Source organism: Melopsittacus undulatus, chromosome 10 (assembly GCF_012275295.1).
Source record: "Melopsittacus undulatus isolate bMelUnd1 chromosome 10, bMelUnd1.mat.Z, whole genome shotgun sequence".
Classification (NCBI taxonomy): Eukaryota; Metazoa; Chordata; class Aves; order Psittaciformes; family Psittaculidae; genus Melopsittacus; species Melopsittacus undulatus.
Genome location: NC_047536.1, coordinates 24658042 through 24673932, shown reverse-complemented (window position 1 = coordinate 24673932; position 15891 = coordinate 24658042). Strand labels below are relative to the sequence as shown.

The 15891-nt window shown below is 40.6% G+C and overlaps 2 protein-coding genes across 3 annotated transcripts; one reads left to right on the top strand and one right to left on the bottom strand.

Annotated features, from left to right (window-relative positions):
* Window positions 1-1732: 1732 nt before the first annotated feature.
* On the bottom strand, window positions 1733-5873 carry PPP1R3D (protein phosphatase 1 regulatory subunit 3D). The gene has a single exon (XM_031047673.2). The coding sequence runs from the start codon at window positions 5840-5842 to the stop codon at window positions 4928-4930; it is 915 nt and encodes a 304-aa protein (XP_030903533.1). The 5' UTR covers window positions 5843-5873; the 3' UTR covers window positions 1733-4927.
* Window positions 5874-6812: 939 nt separating this feature from the next.
* FAM217B (family with sequence similarity 217 member B) lies at window positions 6813-15400 on the top strand. Of its 2 annotated transcripts, none has more exons than XM_031047672.2 (5): window positions 6813-6878; window positions 7955-8155; window positions 9282-9387; window positions 9480-9565; window positions 9941-15400. In XM_031047672.2, exons 2-5 carry the CDS (start codon window positions 8103-8105, stop codon window positions 11124-11126), a joined length of 1431 nt encoding a protein of 476 aa, XP_030903532.1. In that variant the 5' UTR covers window positions 6813-6878; window positions 7955-8102; the 3' UTR covers window positions 11127-15400. The 2 variants fall into 2 exon arrangements, with proteins under 2 accessions (XP_030903532.1, XP_005147589.1); XM_005147532.3 differs by having other exon boundaries at window positions 7955-8160.
* The last annotated feature ends 491 nt before the right edge of the window (window positions 15401-15891 follow it).

The following is a 15891-nucleotide window of genomic DNA, read 5'->3' as shown; positions in this document are numbered from 1 at the left end:
GGCCACAGATATGGCAACTACACTTAAAATTTTCAGAGCAAATAGAAGCAAACTAAGTATAGGGACCCTTCACTACAATAGCAGAAATATTTACCTCTATTACATGTACTTGAAAACACTGTACTGGTCAATACAATCACTCTTGGGCACAGCTGCTGTTGTGTGCAGAAGTAAGAAGGGTCAAAAGCATGGATGCCAACAGTTTTAATATCAAGTGTCAACTGAAATAGTTGCAGATCTGAGATCATAAGGAGAAAGTCAAGCTAGGTCAGTACTAACATTAGACTCATATTGACAAATGACTAATGATTTAGACTTGCCATTCTGTGTCTTGACCAGCAATGCTCTAAAGAACACATAAGATTGTACTGAACACTGGTGATTCAGTAAATTAAGAACTGCAGTTACAACAAACAGCATATTACTATTACTACAAGTTGAATTTAATTTATTCTCTGTAAGATAAATACAAAGAAACTACAAATTTGAAACTAAATGTAAAAATAACACCTGTATATATAACACTGCCTGTAAGACAAATCTGACAGTTGGATATTCACAGCAAAAGACAGTCCTTCTCTTAAAAAATACACCCAGCCTGCTCCCATTGTTTTCAAGTGATTTGTTAAAATCAAAGACCACTGTCTTTGTCCTTTGCTGGTTTCCTGGCTAGTCTGCACTGTGGTTGCCATATTTATTTCCAAATGACAATACTCTTTTCATGAGTGAAGTTACGACAATTAAGGTGGTATTGCTAGTTCTGATTTAGAGCAGTAGTATAGGCAAACGCAAAAACAAGAGTCCTAAAGCCAAGATACTATACCATGCTTTCTAAAAGCACCCTCCTTTATGCATCTGCATACATATAACACATAATCTGTATACTTTGTAATAAAAAGTGACACTGACATTCTTAAGCAACTTAGCATAATAAAGACATTCCCTTGTATTTAAACTGCAAATATAAATTTGCAATAATCATCCTTCCCTCAGGCAACTTGGACAATGTAGTGTTGAAGTTATCAACACTGACTAAAAAGTAGCTGGTAATGTATGTCTTTATTAATTATGTCTTCTAGTTAAAAGTCTCAATTTTGCTTTGGAAGAAGCTTGGCAACACATCATTCAGATCTTGGACTGTATCAAATAAAAGCTTGACACTGATGGAGACATATTTAATATAGAGGATATGGGCACTCAGAGATGCACAGATGATGGATGCTCTCTTACCATACAGCATGCAGATGTATTTTCAAGAAACCAGTGAGTGAAAAGAACATGGTGGATTGAGAGGACAGTCTGCACCAATGAAAACTAAAAAACAGATGAAAGAATAACAGAACTGTGAGGCTGAGAAATTAATGTGCTACGTACAGTCTAGCACATCCTTGGGAAGTGAAATTAGAAGAAAACCCCTTTCTCTTCCATGAAACATTTGAATCAGCTGGCAGTGTGTCATTTTCCAACATTAGATCATAATCCAGCAGGTGCTGTATGCACAGAACTCTTAGCTGAAATGGAAGCAATTTCCATGTCAGAAGGGGCAGCCTAATCATTTAGCAGCTATATAGACTGATCACTGTATTTTTAGCAAGTGCTCTTCATTTTTTAGGAACTCAAACCCACCTTACGCTCCTGAGTATGCTGCTCTTAGTGACAACTCACCACTAAGTTGTGCCACTAAACTCAGGAGTTTCCTTATCTGTTAACAGGAGAACCATTGACAAAACCATAAAATTGTGAAAAGCTTTATTACAATCTTTTGTATTACAATAGCCAATATTTTATTGTTTTAAAAATGAAATAAAGTGAAGCACTTTGCAATTATACAACTTTCCACTAAAACAGAATGATCTTTTGTCTAATATATGTGTTTTACTGATATACTGTGTAATGTACTTTCATCTGGACGATTAATTGGGAAAGACAACCCCTTTTCATTTACGTGGATCCCGCGTTTCTTTAGAAAACATGTCCTAAAGAACCTTGAAACTGGACTAGACGTTTATTGTATGATTGTAATAAATACAGGTTTTTAAAAGTGCATTATATGGCAATAACCCTTGTGAAGAATTCACTTTTACAAACTCCTCATTATAAGGGAAGTGCTCAGTTTGAACACAGTGCAAGCAGTCAAGTTGTCCTGAGAATTTACAAGGTGGTCAGAAATTGACCTTCACCACAGGTGTGTAATACCACTACTTAATGGCTTCATCCCTTTTTTTGTCACCTAGAATCCTTTTTATATTCACTACTGAGTATGACAGGAAAACCTAAGTGCAAATTTCATCTTTCATGACAGGTGCCAGCACTCGTGTGAATGTTCAGCAGCTTAACCCAGAGATCACTCAGTTCCGTTACAAGGCAGGGCTGCTCAACTTTGCACCACCAGACAACTGGGTAACAGCTATGTCACTTCTTCTCCAGCAGTGCATGAGCACAATCTCCAGCAAGCAAAGAGAGGAAAGGCAAACTTGGAATAATACTTTAGTGTTCATGATTTTGTACATGCAAACCCCCTGAGAGGCCATGGAAGAAAGACAATACAAGCCAAACTCATTTCCAAGTCATTAATTATTCACCTCTCTCTGACACTGTGGTACACATGACACTAATCTTCACACTGACAACCTCAGCTTTACATAATCAGTCCCTGCCTGCAGTAATACTCAGATTTGACATTTGGTAGCACATGAAAGAGTCTCTCTCAGAAGGTGGCAACAGCATCTTTCTGCCAGTAAGACAAATATGGCACTGGGCTCCAGCAACAGCTAGTGTAAAGTGGTGTCAAATACCGGTCTCATAAGAGAGGAATTTTTAATGGTGTGCTGAGAGGTGATTGAGTAGTTTTGCTGATGGAAGAAATAGAGGAGAGGAGGAGTACAACAATACTTTAAAATCATCACTCCCATAAGCCTGACACAGAAAACAACGCAGGTGGATTGAAAGCAGGCAGCACCCCTTCCTCACTGTAGTTTGCAATTGCACCTCAGCCTCACCTAATCCTTCAGAACAATTTTAACTTAAACTTTCAACTTCACAATGCTCCAAACACAAAGTTGAAGTAGACACACAGTTAATTTTCAATGGTTTCAAACAGGACTGAATTTTCTCAGTACTGCAAGTAACTGCTCAGAAGCTCATAGGATCATCTGCATGACTCTGGTTACTTTGAAAACCAAATGTCAATGGAACCAGGCAGCTTCTTCACTTGAAATCCCTGCTTTGCTAAATGGTTATTACAACTAAGGAGTAACATGAAGTTGCCATACACATGAATTTTCTTGGGGTTTCTGCACTTCCAGAATTACTTGGTAAGCTTTCTGGACTAAGATATACTTGGCTGTGGGTTGCTTACAATAGTGATTTTTAAAACAACTTGTGATTTTGATGAATAAGCAGCAACCCAAAATAAGATACCCAAATAAGTGGCCTAATTTTCATAGTACAGTCCTAAAAAGCAGATCTTATACAACCAGACAGTTTTGAAAGTTTATGCTACACATATAAAGCTAAACTTTCCATGTGGTTATGAATACAGATAAAGCAAAGCATTTTACCTTTTTTTTGGTTTTGTTTTTTTACAGTCTTTTACTTACTAGATTTAAGCTTGATGCCAACCTTAAGTCACACTAAAACCACAGAGTGAAAGTAGTAGAGCAAGAAGCACGGGAAGACTGCATCTAACAGTGTTCCTGTGCTCTCCCAGCTGTAGAAAGGATTCTGTTCGTGGGTCTGTGGAAGTATCAGTTTACCAAACATCATTTTGCTTTGAAGTTCCCTCTTTGTATTGTGAAGGATGCAGTCCTGGAGTTTAACTGGTTTATAATGAGAAACAGTTGATTAAAGAATACAAAAGTACTACTGCAACAGTACTGGGACGCTGGGGAACAGGGAGCCAGGATTGAGGGTTCTGGTACACTATTCCAAGGCTCTGCAAACAGCTCCCTGTAGTAGCCATTTATTTTATATATATCTTATATTAATTTCTTGATTTATAAATTTACCAGAAACAGTGGTAAAATCACCAGCATTCATGTAGCACTTTAAGATCTTCAACTGCAATTGCTACACAAGTGCAAAATTATTTTAGTTTCCCTTAGTAAAAAACAGGCACACAAGGAATGGACAATTCCTGTACCACCACCTAGAGAAAAAAGCCGACTTGTTCATCATCTGAAAGAGATGAGAACTTCCCTGTGAAGATCTGCCTTGCACACACTTCAGGAACAGTCATTCCTGCTGCCTGCTACAAACACTGGAGATAAGAAAAGGCACCTTTTTTTGTTTTTTTTTCCTAAGGGAAACAGAGGGGTTAATGGCAAATTTTCATGTATGTTCTGATCATAATAATATCTAACTTCCAACCCAAATATTAACGGAAATATTCAACATGGTTACAGTCTTAATAATATATATATAAAAATACAAGTACTCCCTAAAGTGTCTGCCATCCAAGTTATGCATAAATGGAAAAGTGCCCAGACTTGGTGAGATAATATAAACAAAATTAGAAACAAACCAGTAAAGCCACACTCCATACTTAGGAAAGAGACAGTACAAAATCATAAAATAAATCAGTTAGAAATATTCTATGAAACCTAGACTATTGCTAGTCACATGAAGTGCCTTGTTTTGCTCTCTGGTAATCTGACAGCATCCCTTGGGACCATTCTGTACCAACTCATACACTACAAGAAATCACAGGAGCTTTCAATACATGTAACTCAATACACATTTTGGCCTTTTTTACTTGCTGAGAAGTTTAGAACAGTTTGTCCGGGTCATTGGCTACTTCCTTGCCCTGGAGCACTTCATCAGTTTTGGCAGGTTTCAAAAAGGAGACTGTTGCCATAGGAGCAGAGCACCACGCCAAGGAAGAGTGCCACCAGACTACTGACAAGCTGCTCTGTGCCCACTTCCTCTGTTAGATAAAGTGGATCCAGCTCTCCTCACATTCTCTAGGCATCTTAAGGGGGTGCGTTCGGCAGGTAAGACTGTAGTTATTCCCTCTGTTGTTATCCCAGTACTCCTGGCCGTTGACTTGGTATCTTGCTGCAAACTGGACTACAGAGCACAGCTGAAGGAGGAAAGGAGGCACAGGGAGAAAGAAAGTGAAAACATCAACCTGGTCCTGCCCATTTTTCTCGTGGATGCTACTGTGCCAGTGAGCACACACTTCATGGAGGCTTTTCCACTGGTTGAAGGTGTATCGCACGGATACCTGCTTCTCAAAAGCAACATTGCGAACCTGGATGGTGCCACTGAGCCCCAAATCTGAGCTGGTCACTCGTTCAAGACACACCTGCTGCTCCTTAAGTCGGGAGGAGAAATCCATACAGTCTGCAGGCTGCTGGAAGTCAGGGACCAAACACTGCATAGTAAACTCCAAGTGTGAATTGCTGTACCAGAGGTCTGAGTTTATGGAGAGCCTGGAAAGGACATGCAAGGGGATTGATGGATCCTCCCCGCTCTGGAAGACTTTCACTTCAGTGAGCTCCAAGCCCAAAGCATCAGCAAATCTCACCCTGCTCATACGACTCTGGCATCCAGGAACTTGACACTGCACTCCAGCTCGCTTCCTTCTTTCGGGCGATGTAGGCAAAGATCTCGCCCGGCGGCGTATGATAGGCCGTAATGCTGGATCACAGCTGGAGGAAGTGCTGCTCTGTGGCTGGGGGGCCCCCTTAGCTGAGGTATTGCTCCAAAGAATCATATTGCTACTTGTATGGATTGCAGGGGACTGTTGCTGGCCGCGTCTTGGCACTTCTTCAGCCCGTAACATGTTCTGATACAGGTCAGAGAGATAGCTGGGATTCCTGCGAGGACCATGTACCTCCATTGTTAGTTGAGGACAAAAATCGGTGTTTACACAGCAGGTAATATACACTGCCTCTCTGAAGCACTTAACTTGGGAGTGGCAGCCACGGACAGCAAGTATTTGAGGTACTGCATGCAGCAAGAATCAACTGAAGCAATGCAGCCTTCTGAATGCAGGGCAGAAACCTGGAAGCTCTGACAGTAGCTGAAGTGAACCAGAAGCTAGTGCACGGTACAGGGAGATGAAGGCAGTCTCACTGGCTGGTAAGCTCGAGACTGCTGTGATGGCTGGTGGTCCCGTTGCTCAGGCTGGAAAGAGATTCAAGACTATCACCAGTGATGCTGGAGGACCTGAAGCTCTCACACAGACTGGACACCGATTGGAGGCTGTCTTGCAGGACACCAAGGGACTCCAGGCTGTCGGAGAGACCGCTGAATGCCTGGGTGTTGCAGCGGTGCACCCCACAGCACGCCAGCCGACTACAGAGAAGCAGAGGGGCCTGCAGGCTGTCCTCGCACTCCCCGGCTGACCCCGCGCTCCCGCAGCAGCAGCAGCAGCAGCAGGGACACTCCAGACTATCACACTGGATGCTGGGCGAGTCGCAAGGGCTGCCGAGGCTGGGGAAGGCTTGGAGGCTGTCGGGCGGGAGGGAGCTGGAGCCGAGACCGGTACTGCTGCAGGGGCTGTCACGGCGCAGGCTGTCGGGCGGGGCTGTGGAGGAAGGCTCGGTACTGCAGCTGGAGGAAGAACGATCCTCGCTTGGGGACTCTACAGCCCACATCAGCTGCGCAGTCCTCCCTCCGTCCCGCGGCAAGCCTCTACTCCGGCCAAGGGCACAGCAGCAGCGGCAGTGACAGCAACACCAAACCCGGGACACCCGACCACCAATCCCACTCACCCACCGCAGCGCCCGCAGCGGCGAGCTCGCTCTCGGTGGCGGCGCATGCGTGGAGCCGCCCCTCCAGTCCACCCGCCTCCGAGCGCCTGCGCACTGCCCACGTGACGCCGCAGCGCTTGGGATGCCCTTACCTGCCTGTCGCGGCTGAGGTGGATGCAGGTATCGGGCAGGGAAGGAGCGGCAAGGCTGCCGGGGAGGGAAGGTGGGAGGTGCGGGAGGGCGGTCCTGACCTTTAATTAAGGAGCTGCCCTCGGTCGTTGTCTCCATGCAGCGCGGTTGGGACCATCGTCGGGAGCTGCAGATGCATCCCGGACGGACGGAGGGAGGGAGGGAGTGGAGTGGGGCCCGGTCGGGCCCCTGCTGCTGCTCTGAGCCGCGGAAGCTGCCTGCAGCCGCTGTTGTGTTAGATCGGCCCTTCCCGGCTGGTGAGCTGCCCCTTGGTTGTGGTGGGCTGAGCCCCCGGATCTTGGCCCACCGGCATGTAGCGCTGGAAGCTCGGGTGAGGAATGGCGGAGAGAGGTACTGGAGAACCAGGACAGCATCAGATGTAAACAGATACTGATATGATTGTAAATACATAAACACCACTGCAGTGACATGGATATAAATATATAAACATCACTGCAACAAAAACAGGGGTGGATGAGTTGTTCGGCTGCTCAACATCTGTCAGCTGTCGCAGGTCCTTTCTATGCCCCCCCGGTATGAGAATGCAGATTCTGGAAAATAAAAGAATGCTGTGAATTCTGCTCTATTTTTAGTACGAATTTATGATATCGAGAGATTTGTTCTGGAAAAGAGAGAGAAAAAAAGAACCGATTTGATACAAAATTTGCATATATGAATATAGGAAGAGCGCATTTTCTGGGGCAAAAAAGACAACTCCACATGCTCCAACCGCAGGCGGCTGATCAGCTATTCTTGTTAAATTAAGAGTAGAAACACCCACCACCGTTTGACTGTGATACTTGGCTCCAGTCAATACATGGAATGCTGCGCAGGAGGAACAAAATGATGATGAGCATGTTACACAATAAAAAGTAGCTCTTCCAAGTGCTGCTGTACTGTCAGATCTTTTCCTCTATTTTACCAACAGTCCTTCAGGGACTGGCTTGTGAACCTCATGGGAAGAGCTCAGTGGTTTGTTGTTCATTTGGTAGCTGATTATATATACCTTAATGCTTTAAAATTAAATCAAGTTGGGAGGAATCACATGGTGTTTATTTCTTCTCTAGGAGGTGGTGATGTTTGCATTTGATACACTGTGTCTTACAAACCCCAAAGACTGGAGCTGATTGAAGATGTTGTGAAAATAAAGGTGGTGTTACCCTTTAAAAAGAGTAATTATGGGACCAGGCATTCAAGAATATCCCTTATTACTGCATGGAGAGACACAGAAAAAGGAGAGCCAAATCAATGAAAGCCACAAAGGAATGGTAAAGTAAGGAACTTATTTTCTCTCTTGTTACAGAATTCTGTACATACTGTAGATTAGTTAATAAGTGTGTGGCTGAACTGCTCAGATCGTCATCCTGTCCTCTGATTCAAAGCAACAGAAGCAATTGTGCAGTGTGATTGTGCAGGTCACAAAGTGACAGAGGTGACTGCATTAATGCTGGAGGCACAAGACTCATTTTCATTCTTTTATAATCTCTTCAGTTGGTGACATCATGGGTTTTAAACCAAAATCTGGCTATACTGACATAAAAACTGCCTGGCAAGTTAACTGCAGTCAAACTAGACTAGACTGGGATGGCACAGTTTGCTTATTCCAGTTCTAAAATTACATTTAAAAGCTTTCCTTTATTAAAATTAGTAATATTTCTTGTTCACAGGACAAACACTTTTCTGATTTTTACAGAATACACTGATTTAATGATTGTTTGTGCTTACAAAGAAATGTGTCTCATGTAATTGGGGAAATACATATTTTTGGTTTTAAGCTGTTCAGATCAGTAATGCCATTCCCTTTGCTTGCATATGTGTTTTTCTCCTACTAATATTTCCACAACTTCAATATAATATGAAATAGTGAATTTTGTTTGTGTTTTTATTGTAAAATAGTTAGTATTAAGATCAGAATAGACTGTATGCTCCCTTCTTGCTTCCATTCCTTAACTTCATAGGAATAATCCTTTAAATGTTGTTGAGAGTATGCACATGAGAAAGGCAACCAGGATTTGGCTTGCAGTGGCCTTCATACAGTACTTTATAATTCTTTTTGTTAAATTGCAGTAGGACTGTGTACTAGGTACTATAGAAATTAGTAGTTGCTTATGTAGTCTCTAATATTTACTATTTGTTATTCATGAAGTTACTTACAAATAAAGGCTAAATTCTATTGTTAAACCATCTGATTGAATTACTCACTTTTGCATTAGTAGTATAAAAAATAAAAAGTGACCATGCCATAGTTCTGGTGAATTTCTAAGAGCAGTTGCAATCAACTGTCTCACTTCTAAAAGCTGAATTGCACTCTAAACTTCTATTGTCTTTCTGTTCTGATGTTTGTATGTGTTGTTATTTAGATATTTTATTCTGTTTAATCATTGCTAATTACAGTAATGGAAAAAGCCATCTGAGCACCAAAGGACTAAATAAACCAATTTTGTATATGAAACCTTCTCCTGGAAGATTAGACAAAAATGTATCAAGTGCCATTGAAAAGGTAAATATTTTTGGTTGGTTGGTTTTTGCTTAGAGAAAAACGGTACTTAGTTTATGTCAGCTTCTTAATAACATCATATATATTTTTTTCAGATTCCACATGACACTCAAGATGGTAACCAACCAACTATTCTTAAGAAGGGAAGAAACATTCTGGATGACAGTACTCAGCCAAAGAGGTAGTTTCATGTTAAGATTGTTTAATCTGTAGTAATTTCAAGTGGGTATATAAAATGCTTGTGATGAAATCATGGCTTCTGTGTTTCGTCTTTGACTTCACTGACCCCAGAATTCAGCATTTATGAGGATAACAAATTTAAGTTATCAATATGGAAACTTACTATCCTGCCCTAGGGAGTTCTCAGGCAAAATCAGAACAAAATAAAACAAAAAGTCTGTAGTAGGCAGTGTCACCTCTGCCAGCAAATACTAATTTTACCTCATTACCAAGATTCATGTAGATCCATGTCCTTGAAGGAAGTAGCAAGACCTTATACAATGATGTTCAAAGGCATTAATTATTCTAACAGGATATGATCTTTCCTTTAATTTAGGACCACAGGTGTTTGCACGTCACTGCACAGAGTACAGGGACCAAAGAGGAGTCTCCCAGAAAGAAGGCAGAATGAATCTTTTCTGCACAGGATCCCTCTTAGCACAAAGGACAGCACACAAGGTAGCTTCTGCAGGGTTAAAGACTTCCCAGTGCAGCATTTTTACTGCAGTAAAAAAGAACAGTTGGAAAAGAATCACAAAGAACATGTTGCTGTAGCTGGTCCATGCTCTTCTAAATGGCAAGAAGCATCTGTACATGAAATGTTTCTTGATTTTGAATCAGTACAAATTATTAAAGAAGATGCTGAAGATGATAGTGCCAGTGATCTTTCTGATTCAGAAAGGATTCCCATTCCCCCATCTCCCTGCACACCACCAGAACTCATTCTTAGAGCTGAAGAAATTGATCCAGTTTGTTTGGAACACGTCCCTGATACAGGTTTTAAAGAATCAGAATATTACTACCCAGACTTCCTTCCACCTCCTTTCAACTCATGGGACTTAAAGCAACTGGCCGTCTTTGTTAACGTAGAGGGTAAAACTGAATTTCGACCAAAGCCAACAGGATTTCTTCAGAAATACATTGATCGCCTTTTGCAGCTGGAATGGCTGCAGATGCAGACTGTACAGAACGAGAAAGGAAAGGCAGCCAAAGCCAGACCACAGACTGCTCCTGGCTCTGTCCGTACCCTAAAAAGCCCTGGCAAAGGCAAAGCATTGCTCAGCCCTTTGCCTAACAAGCAGCTGGTTCCCCAAGAAAGTGTTACAAAGCTTCCCAGAAGCTATTTGGGTCACAGGGGAGATTCATACTGTGAAAAAAGTCGCCAGTTATGTTCTCATACAGGTCACTTGAAGCTTTCAGAGAGAGCGGGATGTGCGGTGTCTTCTCAGAGACAATCTGGAGAAGTAAGGAGTGAACTGAAAAAAAAACCAACTGCAAAGCAACAGCTTCTCAATGTGGAGCCCTCCGAGAATGGTTCTAAAATTCAAAGTGTTGGTAATATCAGACCCCCTAAGCAAACCCCAGTATTTCATGGTTCAGCTGCTCCCATCAGAGGTTTAAAAACGTATGCGTGTACAAATCCAAAGAAAAATGGCAATGTGAACAATTATGTTCCTTCAAAAAAACCAGTAGGGGACAGGAAAATAAATGGCACAAAGCAAACATCATGCAAATTTAAATGAAGAAAAAAATCATCAGTAAATCTTAATGCTTCTTGACTGCTAGAAAGCATTTGACCAATGCAGGGGGGGTCATGTTTCTTTTTAGGAACATCCTGAGAAAATATGTTCTTGATGCATGGCTCTAAGTCAGCACTGCTCATTCTATGATTTCAGTACATGTGATCCTTAGCCAGCAAGGCCAGCAGGAAATCCTTTCCCTGAAGGCAGGTGTCTTCCATTGGTCTCTCCTCAAAAATATTTCCAATTGCTTAATGAAGGTAACAATAGCAGTGTACGAAAGTTTAGTGAAATAAGTAATTATAACATGTCCTATTTGCACCAGTGGAAGTCTACTGAAGTCTCTTATACACTTACCATGGTATATTTGAAAGAACAGGATTCATGCTCTTCCTGAAGAGATGTGTTATTTTGTGAGACAGGTTTGATGGTGTTTTCTGATGGAAAAGGGATCAACTGTTTTTATAAAACAATGGAGTGTGCTTATCTATGCAAAGTCAAACTAATTCTTCACAGAAGATGATGAATTGGATTTTTTTGATGAACTAGATATTTTTTATAAGGATGGAGATAATGTTTTGAAATATTTTAATGCAGAAAGGATTCTTTTTAGGACAAAATTAATAGGGAGCAGACAGCTTCACTAGTGACTGGTTAAGAAAATTGAATGTGTATTTTTATACCCAGGAATTTTCACTGTGTTTACAGACAGCTTTCCTTGAGTAGTTTCTTTTGTAAGCCTTGTCATTCAGAGGAAATGACCAAATTTCAAATTGTACATGGATATATATGACTAATACAAAGTGAGGGTGTTACTAGAGACTCTGTAGCCTAGTTTGCAGAATGGGTAGCCTCTCAAAACATAAAAATGGACTCTTGGGGATGAAATTAAAGGCTATTGTTAGTTCAAGTAAAGATATATTTTGGTAGAAACAATACCTATTTTCAGTCACCTGAGATGATTATTATTTATTCCATGGACCAGCCTACTTCAGTTAACATAGATTATTTTTTCAAGGTTAGTGAACTGACATGGGGAAATACCCTACAGAAATAAATGGTACAACCAGGAGCATCCTGTCTTCAGACCCTCTGTTTTCTCTTGTGTCCATGAGGTACAAGAGAATACAAAGGACGGTTCAGTGACTATTCAAGTTTCAGTTCATCTGCCAGTTTCCAGTCAATCACAGCAGCTGGAGGCACATTCTTGTTAAAAATGAAATTCCAGAGGAAGTTTTGTACTTTCATTTTAGATTGAATTACTGAGCAGCATAAACTTCACCCTCAGCAACTAGTGATAGTGAATTGTTCCTGAGAAGTGATCTGAGGTCTGACAAACCGGATTTTGCAAGTGGATACTTCACATTATGATAGAAAATGAAAAAGTAGCAAATATTAAAGAGTACATTATGTATATAGTTAAATTGCACTTCTGTTGTTGATCTCATATGGAGTTTAAGATGCTTAGCTGTTTCTGTTCTTTCATTGTGCCTACCAGATGTTCAGCTTTGTAAAATTTCAAAGCATGGGTTTATATGTAGTTTAAAATGTGAGAATGTAGTAATAAACCAGAGTATTTTACAGAACATAAAAACATTGCTCAGGAATAGTCAGAGAAATATTTTTAGTGGGTTTTTTTTCCTAGCCTGCTGGAGACCAAATGTGAAATTTTAGATTGGTAAAGGCAACAAATGTACAGTATTCTATTTCCATATTCATTATTTGTGAAGTTACAGTTAAAATGAATCGTAGCTGCATGTACATTCAGCTCTATGCAATTAAAGTGAAACAATCTGACATGCTCACAGATCAAATAAATCAGCTGTGTCAGAGGTGTGGTGAAAGTCAAAGGATGGTATTCAACACCAGCAACTGTAGAGGACCAGCACATTCCATTGTTCCTATTTCATCCTTTTGTTCCACACTCATCATCTCTTTAAGCTTTTTTTAGATGAAAGGTTCTTGCATCCAGTAGTAGAATTTCAAGCTGTGGCCAAATTCTGCAAGCCTTCATTAGTCACGTTTTCCTGATTCACATTAATGGTAGTGACAGGTAGTAGGCCTGCTCTTGCCAGTAAGCACTACTGCGCTGCATGATTTTAGCACACTGTTCTAGAGCACTGTTACAAGCACCAAAAGCAAGGTGAGCAGGCTCAATAATCAGAGTAGCAAGTTTTTAAAGAAGTTCTTAGATGCAGTTAATTTAGCATGCTATTACAGCACTGAATATTAGTGTATGCTAAATTTACCTCTGAAACGTTACTCTATATTGGTGCTTTCCTAGGTTATAAGGAGGGTATATAGATACAAGCAGATTTTGCATGATACCTTCTTAAAGAACAAATAAACAGTGTTTCCAGTCCTAGTTCTGGTTCATCATTAAGCTCTGACTGTGATCTGGCCAAGTAAGTTTGTCTCACATGATAATCATACAACACTGATTTTTGTTCATTAATTTGATACTTCTTCCATAGTCATCTTGATTCACATACAGAAACAGACAGCTTCTAGACTGAGCAGACATGCAAGGTTGGATTTTATCCTGCAGCACTTTTGCTTCTGTTTTAACTTAAATTATGTTCTGGGCTTATAAAGAGCTCTACTTACGAATAGGACTCTGCTTTAGGTTTCCTTAATTTTTGTATTGATGGACATTATCTTTAGAAGCACTTCTGAATATAGCAGAAAAGTTTATTTCATCTAATACATTCAGCTTGGAATTCAAATACTTTCACAGCACAGTATTTGTGTGGCTATTTATATTTTTTCACTATGTTTAGCAGTATGATTATATGTATGTCTAAGCCTAGCATTGATGATGCTTCTTGAAGAGCAATTTACTGTGATGTGAGAGAAAGAGTGGTTTATTTTTTTCTAGATAATTTAAAGGTTTAATGTTCTGCAGTACTATACAGAACAAATATGCTCAGGTTGCATTTTAAATAAATAGCCAAATTCTATGTCAGTTATATTAGTATAAACTTTGAACAACTGTAGTGTTTTCAATGAAGTTACCCGGTTACAAAGATGTGAAGAAACAGAATTTTACGCCAGTGTGTACAAACTGTTTTCCTTAGTAAAGTTGAACTGTATTTTTAATGCATAACGTGAAATTTAGAACAACACTGTTTCTCTCTTGACATGGCTCTTTTTCTCCACTGTTTGCATTTCTGAAGTGAAATAATGGGGTCAGTTAAATGTTTTATCTCCCTTGCACCCCCTGAGACCTTGTAGCTTTCAGTTATTTACAGTGGTTCTGAAGTTTCTGCACAATGTCTCCAGGTCCTTGCTCTGTTACCAGTACGGGTATCAAGCTTCTCCAGTGACTGAGAATTTATGCACCCAAGAGGGTTATCGCTGTGTGAGCAATGCCTACAATTCTGGGAAGAGGGGCTTCACATCTTCCTCAAGTGGAAGAGCCTTGCAAGGGAGACTCAATCCATGCTGCTGGTTCAGTATTGATCAACAGGTAGCCCCTTGTTAAAGCTGTAAGGTGGACCATGTTTTTCTTCCCAAATGAGAGATTACATTTGCTGGTACAAATCCATAGGTGATAGTGCTTTTCAAAGAGGTGAAAAGGCTCCGCAGTATTTGTTCTGAGAAATCTGAGTTCAGAGCAGATGGGCTGCCACAAGCAGGGACCTCATCTCCCACTGATGCCCCTCTCTCAGGATGCTGTGGCCATAGCTCTCAGCCCTGCCCCAAGTGCTGCCATGCCCCTGGTGACCCTCAGAAGAGGGGTGTGATGCTGCAGAGGGTGGTTGCACTTACTTAACTGAGCTAAACTGCCTTGTTTGACTCCAGACTGCTCAATTCTTCTGTAATCCAACTCTTGCTTGTGTGCTTTCTGTGTTTCATTTCTTGTTGTTTGAGGTAACTTTTATCTTGTATTCGCTGTTTAAAGGATCTTGTTAGAAGTTTGAGAATGTTTTGACAGAGTTCATTCAGTCAGTATGTGATACCTTTTTTGGAGTTGCTATAGTTGAGATTGCTACAATATCAAATTTCCCTTAATGTACTATTTTTTTGCCTTATTTTAAAGGTATTGAGCCTTTGTTGCTGCCATTGGCATTAGTGGGTTTTCTTCTGAAAAATAGACTGCTCTGTCTAGAAAGACTGGAACTCAACTGAGAATTTGCAGCCCAGCTTTTGACGTTGGTGATCATGTGTTCTTATTTATTTCAACTTTTGCGGGTATTTTTGCTAGTAATTTCACTGGAAAGTGAGCTTGTCATTCAAAGTTACTATATATTTACTATATTAAAAATGCAATACTATTTGTTACTTGTATTTTTTTCATCAACCCACAAGATGGCACCTCTGAATTTTTTTTCTAGAAAATCTCTTCCTTACATTGTAGGATAGAGCTTGTGGCTCAGCACCTCTCAGCTATATTCCTGGTGATGGCCAAGCTGGGTAATTTAAGCTGTGTGATTATTTCTTCTCCATGTGGCAGTCACTTCTGTAATGGCTTTGTTAAGGCATCATAATAGGTGAAAATAACAGGAAAAACTTACTTCTTCATATTTATACCTTCTCTTTTAAATGAACTAATCCATGAGTTTCACATTCTCAATTGTAATCTGCAGGACACTTAGAACATGATCCAAAGAGCAAGATGTGCCTGCAGAGAGCCGCATACCCATGCTGCTATTATACCTGCATAAGTATGTTTAACTTAATTTCACACACAGTGTGTTCATGTATTCAGATGAGACTAATCAAGAGGAAAATTAATGGAGAGAGGAAAAAGAAAAGGCATTTCCTG

What these genes read in the sequence shown, in the direction of transcription:
- PPP1R3D (XM_031047673.2), bottom strand. Translation starts at nt 5,842, where the DNA reads ATGGAGGTACATGGTCCTCGCAGGAATCCCAGCTATCTCTCTGACCTG.
- FAM217B (XM_005147532.3), top strand. Translation starts at nt 8,066, where the DNA reads ATGGGACCAGGCATTCAAGAATATCCCTTATTACTGCATGGAGAGACA. An exon ending in TATCAAGTGCCATTGAAAAG is followed by an intron (nt 9,388 to 9,479) that starts GTAAATATTTTT and finishes TATTTTTTTCAG; the next exon opens with ATTCCACATGACACTCAAGA. An exon ending in GACAGTACTCAGCCAAAGAG is followed by an intron (nt 9,566 to 9,940) that starts GTAGTTTCATGT and finishes CCTTTAATTTAG; the next exon opens with GACCACAGGTGTTTGCACGT.